At 55.4% G+C, this 10,541-nt stretch overlaps 1 protein-coding gene across 1 annotated transcript in view; it reads left to right on the top strand.

Moving 5' to 3' along the window:
* Positions 1 to 431: 431 nt before the first annotated feature.
* Positions 432 to 10,541, top strand: part of PRR12 (proline rich 12) — a 54,642-nt gene continuing 44,532 nt past the window's right edge. Inside the window, exons 1-2 of the mRNA XM_058859577.1 lie at positions 432 to 568; positions 6,222 to 6,334. Coding sequence (XP_058715560.1) covers positions 483 to 568; positions 6,222 to 6,334 — 199 coding nt within the window. The 5' untranslated portion in view covers positions 432 to 482. The remainder of the gene's footprint in view (positions 569 to 6,221; positions 6,335 to 10,541) is intronic.

The raw sequence follows: 10,541 nt of genomic DNA, 5'->3' as shown, positions 1-10,541 counted from the left end.
GCGCGTAGCCACGCCCACTCCGGGCTCCCGCCGCTGTTTGCCCCGCCCCTTTTGCCCATATATGGCAGTGATTAGCCACGCCCCTCCGGGCTCCCGCCGCTGTTTGCCCCGCCCCTTTTGCCCATATATGGCAGCGCTTAGCCCCGCCCACTCCCTCGCGCCGCTGCCATTGTCCCTTAGCCCCGCCCCTTTCTCCTTTTATGGCAGTGCCCTGACCACGCCCCCTCCCGTTTCCTATTGGCTGTTCCTCCGCCCCGCCCCTCCCGCCGCGCTCCCGCCGCCGCCGCGCGCTCCCCCCCCCCCCCCCGCCATTGGCGCGGTGCACTGTGGGAGGAAGCGGCGGCGCGCGGCCCCGCTCCATCATGGCGGCTCCGTGAGCGCCTCTCCCCGCCCCGGCCGCCCCCCCCCTTCCCCCCCGGCCTCCCCTCCCCGGTCCCCTCGATTCCCCCTCCCCCGGTTGGGCCCCGGGGGGAGCCGCCCCCATGGACAGGAACTACCCGGCCGCCGGGTTCGGGGATCCGCTGAGCGCCGGGCCCGGCTGGAGCTACGAGCGCTCGGCCAAGGCCAGGTGAGGGGAGGGGGGGGGGGGGGGCGGTTCGTGAGGGGAGAGGAAAGGGCGGGAACGGGGGGGGGGCGGCTCTGAGGGGGGATGGGGGGAGGGGAGCGCGATTTGGGGGTTCGGGGGGTGGGGGAGGGAATTTGGGGGGTCCCCGGTGGGGTGGGGGGTGCGGGAGGGGTGGTGGGGTCCCGTTAAAGCGGGGGTTTTGGGGTGTATGAGGAATTTTGGGGTGTTGGGAGCCTGAATTTTTGGGTTTACTTGGAGTCTTGGGGTGTCTGGTACCGTTAGAATGAGAATTTTGGGGTGTCTCGTCCCGTTATAATGGGAATTTTGGGGTGTACATTGAATTTTGGGGTGCTTGGATCCCGTTATAACGAGAATTTTGGGGTGTCTGGTCCCGTTCTAATGGGAATTTTGGGGTGTACATTGAATTTTGGGGTGCTTGGATCCCGTTATAACGGGAATTTTGAGGTGTAGATGGAATATTGGGGTGTCTGGTCCCGTTATAATGGGAATTTTGGGGTGTACATTGAATTTTGGGGTGCTGGGATCCCGTTATAACGAGAATTTTGGGGTGTCTGGTTCTGTTATAAAGGGAATTTTGGGGTGTACATGGAATTTTGGGATGCTGGGATCCCATTCTAATGGGAATTTTGGGGTGTAGATGGAATATTGGGGTATCCAGTCCTGTTTTAATGGGAATTTTGGGGCATAGATGGAATATTGGGGTGTCTGTTCCTGTTATAACGGGAATTTTGGGGTGTACATTGAATTTTGGGGTGTTGGGATCCCGTTCTAATGGGAATTTTGGGGTGTAGATGGAATTTTGGGATGTTGGGATCCCGTTATAATGGGAATTTTGGGGTGTACATTGAATTTTGGGATGCTGGGATCCCGTTATAACGGGAATTTTGGGGTGTCTGGTCCCGTTATAATGAGAATTCTGGGGTGTATGTGGAATTTTGGGTTGTTGGGATGCTGAATTTTTCGGTTTCTTTGGAGTCTTGGGGTGTCTGGTCTCGTTATAATGAGAATTTTCGAGTGTACATTGAATTTTGGGGTGTTGGGATCCCGTTATAATGGGAATTTTGGGGTGTACATGTAATTTTGGGGTGTCTGGTTCCGTTATAATGAGAATTTTGGGGTGTCTGGTTCTGTTATAACGGGAATTTTGGGGTGTACATTGAATTTTGGGGTGTCTGTTCCTGTTATAATGGGAATTTTGGGGTGTACATTGAATTTTGGGGTGCTGGGATCCCGTTATAACGGGAATTTTGGGGTGTAGATGGAATATTGGGGTGTCTGGTCCCGTTATAATGGGAATTTTGGGGTGTAGATGGAATTTTGGGGTGTTGGGAGCCTGAATTTTTGGGTTTCCTTGGAGTCTTGGGGTGTCTGGTCCCGTTATAACGGGAATTTTGGGGTGTACATTGAATATTGGGATGCTGGGATCCCGTTATAACGGGAATATTGGGGTGTCTGGTCCCGTTATAATGAGAATTTTCGAGTGTACATTGAATTTTGGGGTGCTGGGATCCCGTTATAACGGGAATTTTGAGGTGTACATGGAATTTTGGGGTGTTGGGATCCTGAATTTTTGGGTTTCCTTGGAGTCTTGGGGTGTCTGATCCCATTACAATGGGAATTTCAGGGTGTATGTGGAATTTTGGGGTGTCTGGTCCCGTTAGAATGGGAATTTTGGGGTGTACATTGAATTTTGGGGTGCTGGGATCCCGTTATAACGGGAATTTTGGGGTGTAGATGGAATATTGGGGTGTCTGGTCCCGTTATAAGGGGAATTTTGGGGTGTACATTGAATTTTGGGGTGCTGGGATCCCGTTATAACGGGAATTTTGGGGTGTACATTGAATTTTGGGGTGTCTGGTCCCGTTATAACGGGAATTTTGGGGTGTACATTGAATTTTGGGGTGTTGGGATCCTGAATTTTTGGGTTTCCTTGGAGTCTTGGGGTGTCTGGTCCCGTTATAACGGGAATTTTGGGGTGTACATTGAATTTTGGGGTGCTGGGATCCCGTTATAATGGGAATTTTGGGGTGTACATTGAATTTTGGGATGCAGGGATTCCGTTACACCGGGAGTTTTGGGGTGTACATGGAATTTTGGGGTGCTGGGGATGGCAGCGCTGGGCTTTGGGGTGACACCGCTGCACTGGGGTTGGGGTGCTGGGGTGCTCCAGGATTTGGGGTGCTCCAGGATTTGGGGTGTTCCTTGGTTTGGGGTGTTCCTGCATTTGGGGTTCTGGAGGATTTGGGGTGCTCCAGGATTTGGGGTTTTCCAGGATTTGGGGTGCTCCAGGGTTTGGGGTGTTCCGGGATTTGGGGTGTTCCCAGATTTGGGGTGTTCCAGGATTTGGGGTGCTCCAGGGTTTGGGGTGTTGGGATCCTGTTGTATCGGATTTTGGGGTTCTGGAGGATTTGGGGTTTTCCAGGATTTGGGGTGTTCCAGGATTTGGGGTGCTCCAGGGTTTGGGGTGCTCCAGGATTTGGGGTTCTGGAGGATTTGGGGTGCTCCAGGATTTGGGGTGTTCCTGGGTTTGGGGGGCTCCAGGATTTGGGGTTCTGGAGGATTTGGGGTGCTCCGGGATTTGGGGTGCTCCAGGATTTGGGGTTTTCCAGGATTTGGGGTGTTCCAGGATTTGGGGTGTTCCAGGATTTGGGGTGCTCTGGGATTTGGGGTTTTCCAGGATTTGGGGTGTTCCAGGATTTGGGGTGTTCCAGGATTTAGGGTCTTCCAGGATTTGGGGTGCTCCAGGATTTGGGGTGCTCTGGGATTTGGGGTTTTCCAGGATTTGGGGTGCTCCAGGATTGGGGGTGTTCCGGGATTTGGGGTTCTGGAGGATTTGGGGTGCTCTGAAAGGTCCTGGAGGATTTGGGGTGTTCTGGGATTTGGGGTGCTCCAGGATTTGGGGTGTTCCAGGATTTGGGGTGTTCCGGGATTTGGGGTGTTCCAGGATTTGGGGTTTTGGAGGATTTGGGGTGCTCCAGGATTTGGGGTGTTGGGATCCTGTTGTATCGGATTTTGGGGTTCTGGAGAATTTGGGGTGTTCCAGGATTTGGGGTGCTCCGAGAGGTTCTGGAGGATTTGGGGTGCTCCAGGATTTGGGATGTTCCTGGGTTTGGGGTTCTGGAGGATTTGGGGTGTTCCAGGATTTGGGGTGCTCTGAGATTGGGGGTGTTCCAGGATTTGGGGTGTTCCAGGATTTGGGGTTTTCCAGGATTTGGGGTGCTCTGAGATTTGGGGTGTTCCAGGATTGGGGATGCTCCAGGATTTGGGGTGTTGGGGTCCCGTTGTATCGGATTTTGGGGTTCTCCAGGATTTGGGGTGTTCCAGGATTTGGGGTTCTGGAGAATTTGGGATGCTCCAGGATTTGGGGCGCAGCAGGAGCGTGTCACACCTGTGTGTGACTGTGTCACACCTGAGTGTGTAACAACTGTGTGCGGTTGTGTCACACGTGTGTCACACCTGTGTGTGACTGTGTCACACCTGTGTCACACCTGAGTGTGTCACACCCGTGTCACACCTGAGTGTCACACCTGTGTGTGACTGTGTCACACCCGTGTCATACCTGTGTGTGGCTGTGTCACACCCGTGTCACACCTGTGTTACACCCGTGTCACACCTGTGTCACACCTGTGCGTGGCTGTGTCAGACCTGAGTGTGTCACACCTGTGAGTGGCTGTACACGGCTGTGTCACACCTGTCTGTGTCACACCTGTCTGTGTCATGCCCGTGTCACACCTGTGTCACACCTGTGTGTGCCTGTGTCACACCTGTGTGTGTCACACCTGAGTGTGTCACGCCTGTGAGTGGCTGTACACGGCTGTGTCACACCTGTCTGTCACACCCGTGTCACACCCGTGTCACACCTGTGAGTGGCTGTACACGGCTGTGTCACACCTGTCTGTGTCACACCTGTGTGTGACTGTGTCACACCCGTGTCACACCTGTGCGTGGCTGTGTCACACCTGAGTGTGTCACACCTGTGAGTGGCTGTACACGGCTGTGTCACACCTGAGAGTGTCACACCCGTGTGTAGCTGTGTCACACCCGTGTGTGTCACACCTGAGTGTCACACCTGTGTGTGTCTGTGTCACACCTGTGCCTGTGTCACACCTGTGTCACACCTGTGCCTGTGTCACACCTGTGTGTGTCACACCTGAATGTCACACCTGTGTCACACCTGTGCCTGTGTCACACCTGTGTCACACCTGTGCCTGTGTCACACCTGTCTGTGTCACACCTGTTTGTGTCTGTGTCACACCTGTGTGTCACACCTGTGTGTGGCTGTGTCACACCTGTTTGTGTCACACCTGAGTGTCACACCTGTGTCACACCTGTGTGTGTCACATCTGTGGCTGTGTCACACCTGACAGTGTCACACCTGTGTGTAGCTGTGTCACACCTGTTTGTGTCACACCTGAGTGTCACACCTGTGTGTCACACCTGTGCCTGTGTCACACCTGTGTGTGTCACACCTGTGTCTGTGTTACACCTGACAGTGTCACACCTGTGTGTGGCTGTGTCACACCCGTGTCACATCTGTGTCTGTGTCACACCTGACAGTGTCACGCCTGTGTGTGGCTGTGTCACACCCACATCACACATGTGTCACACCTGTGTGTGGCTGTGTCACACCTGTGTGTGTCACACCTGTGTCACACCTGTGTGTGGCTGTGTCACACCTGTGTGTGTCACACCTGTGTGTAACAACTCTGTGTGTGTGTGTGTGACACCTGTGTCACACCCGTGTCACACCCGTGTCACACCTGTGTGCGTCTGTGTCACACCTGAGTGTGTGTAACAACTGTGTGTGTGTGTGACACCTGTGTCACACCTGAGCGTGTAACAACTCTGTGTGTGTCACACCTGTGTCACACCTGTGTCACACCTGTGTCACACCTGTGTGCGTCTGTGTCACACCTGAGTGTATAACAAGTCTGTGTGTGTCACACCTGTCTGTGTCACACCTGTGTCACACCTGTGCGTGGCTGTGTCACACCTGAGTGTGTCACACCCGTGTCACACCCGTGTCACACCCGTGTCACACCAGTCCCTATCCCTGGCCAGGTGTACCAGGGGAGTTTTGGGACAGGTGACAATCCCGTGTGCCACCCCCGATGTCCCCATTGGGTGTGGGGGAGGTGACACCTGTCACCCCAAAGGGTGGGGGAGGTGACACCTGTGTCCCCAAGGGGTGTGGGGGAGGTGACACCTGTGTCCCCAAAGGATGTGGTGGGGGGGGAGGTGACACCTGGGTCACTCCCTGTGACCCCAAAGGATGTGGTGGGGGGGGAGGTGACACCTGTGTCCCCAAGGGGTGTGGTGGGGGGGGAGGTGACACCTGTGACACCCCCTGTGTCCCCAAAGGATGTGGTGGGGGGGGAGGTGACACCTGGGTCACTCCCTGTGACCCCAAAGGATGTGGTGGGGGGGGAGGTGACACCTGTGTCCCCAAGGGGTGTGGTGGGGGGGGAGGTGACACCTGTGACACCCCCTGTGACCCCAAAGGATGTGGTGGGGGGGAGGTGACACCTGTGTCCCCAAAGGATGTGGTGGGGGGGGAGGTGACACCTGTGACTCCCCCCCCGGTGTGGCCCGTGCCACTCCCGTGTGACACCGCTGTCCCCTCCTGTGTCCCCAGCCTGGTGTACGGGGGCTCGCGGGGGTCACACCCCGACCCCGACCTGCTGCACCGGCAGCCCTACGGAGCCCCACACCCGCTGCAGGGCTATGCGGCCAACCACCACCCGCCAGGTACGGCTGTCACCTGTGTGTCACCTGTGTGTCACCTGTGTGTCACCTGTGTGTCACCCCCTGTCACCTCCCGTCACCCCCTGTCACCCCCTGTCACCTCCTGTCACCTCCTGTCACACCCTGACCCACCCTAACCCCAGCTCCCTGTGTCACCTTGTCACTGCCACCTGTGTCACCCTGGGACATTCGGTCCCCTCACGTTTTCCCGCCCTTTTCTCTCCCCTCACGTTTTCTCACTCTTTTCTCCCCTCACGTTTCCCCACTCTTTTCTCTCCCCTCACGTTTTCCTGCCCTTTTCTCTCCCCTCACGTTTTCCCGCCCTTTTCTCCCCTCACGTTTCCCGCCCTTTTCTCCCCTCACGTTTCCCGCCCTTTTCTCCCCTCACATTTCCCGCTCTTTTCTCCCCTCACGTTTCCCGCTCTTTTCTCTCCCCTCACGTTTCCCGCTCTTTTCTCTCCCCTCACATTTCCCACCCTTTTCTCCCCTCACGTTTTCCGCCATTTTTCCCTCTCACAATTCCACCTTTTCTCCTCTCACATTTCTCATTTTTTACCTGTTTTCAACCCTTTTCCCCCTCATGTTTCCTTTTTCCCCCTCACGTTTCCCGCTCTTCTCTCCCCTCACATTTTTCTTTTCTTTCCCCTCACATTTTCTACCCTTTTCACCTCACATTTCCACCCTTTTCCTTCCGTGTTTCCCGCTCTTTTCTCCCCTCATGATTCCCATCCTGTTTCTCCTCACCTTTTCCGCCTTTTTCCCCTCACATTCCCTGCTGCTTTCACTTCATGTTTCCACCCTTTTCCCCTCACGTTTCCCGCTCTTTTCCCCTCACATTTTCCACCCTTTTCTCCCCTCACATTTCCTGCTCCTTTCACCTCACATTTCCAGCCCTTTCCCTCACATTTCCTGCTCTTTTCTCCTCTCACCATTCCCATCGTTTCCCCTCACCTTTTCCACCTTTTTTGCTTCACGTTTGCCACTTTTCTCCCCTCACGTTTCCCACCCTTCTTCCGTCATGTCCCATCCTTTCCTCTTCGCATTTCCCACTCTTTTCCTCTCACATTTCCCACTCTTTTCCCCTCACATTTCCCGCTCTTTTCCCTTCACATTTTCCACTCTTTTCCTCTCACATTTCCCGCTCTTTTCCCTTCACATTTCCACTCTTTCCCCTCACATTTTCCACCCTTTTCCCCTCACATTTCCCACTCTTTTCCCCTCACATTTCCCAATCTTTTCCCCTCATTTCCCACCCTTTTCCCCTCACATTTCCCACTCTTTTCCCCTCACATTTCCCACCCTTTTCCCCTCACATTTTCCGCTCTTTTCCCCTCACGTTTCCCACTCTTTTCCGCTCACATTTTCCACTCTTTTCCTCTCACATTTCCCACTCTTTTCCTCTCACATTTCCACTCTTTTCCCCTCACATTTGCTGCCCTTTTCCCCTCACATTTCTCGCCCTTTTTTCCCTTCCCATTTTCTGCTCTTTTCCCATCATGTTTTCTACTCTTTTCACCTCACATTTCCACCCCTTTCCCTTCACATTTCCTGCTTTTTTCTCTCCTCACAATTCCCATCTTGTTTCCCCTCACCTTTTCCTCCTTTCTCCTCTCACGTTTTCCCGCTCTTTTCTCCTCATATTTTCTCCCCTTTTTACCTCACATTTTCCACCCTTTTTCCTTCACATTTTCCACCCTTTTCTCCTTTCACGATTCTCGTCTTGTTTCCCCTCACCTTTTCCTCTTTTCTCCCCTCACATTTCTCGCTCTTTTCTCACCTCACGTTTTCTCACCCTTTTCCCCTCGTATTTTCTACCCTTTTTACCTCACATTTTCCACCCTTTTCCCTTCACATTTTCCACCCTTTTCCCTTCACATTTCCACTCTTTCCCCTCACATTTTCCACCCTTTTCCCCTCACATTTCCCACTCTTTTCCCCTCACATTTCCCACTCTTTTCCCCTCACATTTCCCACTCTTTTCCCCTCACATTTCCCACTCTTTTCCCCTCACATTTCCCACTCTTTTCCCCTCACATTTCCCACCCTTTTCCCCTCACATTTTCCACTCTTTTCCCCTCACATTTGCTGCCCTTTTCCCCTCACATTTCTCGCCCTTTTTTCCCCTCACATTTTCTGCTCTTTTCCCGTCATGTTTTCTACTCTTTTCAACTCACATTTCCACCCCTTTCCCTTCACATTTCCTGCTTTTTTCTCCCATCACAATTCCCGTCTTGTTTCCCCTCACCTTTTCCTCCTTTCTCCCCTCACGTTTTCCCGCCCTTTTCTCCCCTCACGTTTTCCCGCCCTTTTCTCCTCCTTTTCCCCCATTTCTGTCACAGCCACCTTGCCATCCCGGCCCACCCCTGTGTCCCTGTCACCCCTTTGTCCCTGTGTCACCCTGACCCCATCATGTCACCCCTTTGTCCCCGTGTCACCCTGACCCCCCCACTGTCACCCCTTTGTCCCTGTGTCACCCTGACCCCATCATGTCACCCCTTTGTCCCCGTGTCACCCTGACCCCATCATGTCACCCCTTTGTCCCCGTGTCACCCTGAGCCCATCATGTCACCCCTTTGTCCCTGTGTCACCCTGACCCCATCATGTCACCCCTTTGTCCCCGTGTCACCCTGACCCCATCATGTCACCCCTTTGTCCCTGTGTCACCCTGACCCCCCCACTGTCACCCCTTTGTCCCTGTGTCACCCTGACCCCATCATGTCACCCCTTTGTCCCCGTGTCACCCTGAGCCCATCATGTCACCCCTTTGTCCCCGTGTCACCCTGACCCCCCCACTGTCACCCCTTTGTCCCCGTGTCACCCTGACCCCATCATGTCACCCCTTTGTCCCTGTGTCACCCTGACCCCCCCACTGTCACCCCTTTGTCCCTGTGTCACCCTGACCCCCCCCACTGTCACCCCTTTGTCCCCGTGTCACCCTGACCCCCCCACTGTCACCCCTTTGTCCCTGTGTCACCCTGACCCCCATCATGTCACCCCTTTGTCCCCGTGTCACCCTGACCCCCATCATGTCACCCCTTTGTCCCTGTGTCACCCTGACCCCCCCCACTGTCACCCCTTTGTCCCCGTGTCACCCTGAGCCCATCATGTCACCCCTTTGTCCCCGTGTCACCCTGACCCCCCCACTGTCACCCCTTTGTCCCCGTGTCACCCTGACCCCTCCACTGTCACCCCTTTGTCCCCGTGTCACCCTGACCCCCATCATGTCACCCCTTTGTCCCTGTGTCACCCTGACCCCCCCACTGTCACCCCTTTGTCCCCTGTGTCACCCTGACCCCCCCACTGTCACCCCTTTGTCCCCGTGTCACCCTGACCCCCCCACTGTCACCCCTTTGTCCCTGTGTCACCCTGACCCCATCATGTCACCCCTTTGTCCCTGTGTCACCCTGACCCCCCCCACTGTCACTCCTTTGTCCCTGTGTCACCCTGACCCCCCCCACTGTCACCCCTTTGTCCCCGTGTCACCCTGACCCCATCATGTCACCCCTTTGTCCCTGTGTCACCCTGACCCCCCCACTGTCACCCCTTTGTCCCTGTGTCACCCTGACCCCATCATGTCACCCCTTTGTCCCCGTGTCACCCTGACCCCCCCACTGTCACCCCTTTGTCCCTGTGTCACCCTGACCCCATCATGTCACCCCTTTGTCCCCGTGTCACCCTGACCCCATCATGTCACCCCTTTGTCCCCGTGTCACCCTGACCCCATCATGTCACCCCTTTGTCCCCGTGTCACCCTGAGCCCATCATGTCACCCCTTTGTCCCCGTGTCACCCTGACCCCATCATGTCACCCCTTTGTCCCCGTGTCACCCTGACCCCATCATGTCACCCCTTTGTCCCCGTGTCACCCTGACCCCCCCCACTGTCACCCCTTTGTCCCTGTGTCACCCTGACCCCATCATGTCACCCCTTTGTCCCTGTGTCACCCTGACCCCCCCCACTGTCACCCCTTTGTCCCTGTGTCACCCTGACCCCCCCCACTGTCACCCCTTTGTCCCCGTGTCACCTTTGTCACCCTGCCCTCGCTGTACCTCACCTCGCTGTCCCTTTGTCACCGTGACCCCAAAGTCCCCGCGGTCCTTTCCTCGCTGTGTCACCGCCACACATCCCCAGGGTGTCCCCAGTGTGTCCCCAAGGTGTCCCCGAGGTGTCCCCAATGTGTCCCCAGGGTGTCCCCATGCTGTCCCCAACCC

Source organism: Poecile atricapillus, chromosome 30, assembly GCF_030490865.1.
Source record: "Poecile atricapillus isolate bPoeAtr1 chromosome 30, bPoeAtr1.hap1, whole genome shotgun sequence".
Lineage (NCBI taxonomy): Eukaryota > Metazoa > Chordata > Aves > Passeriformes > Paridae > Poecile > Poecile atricapillus.
This window is presented reverse-complemented; position numbering and strand designations above follow the sequence as displayed.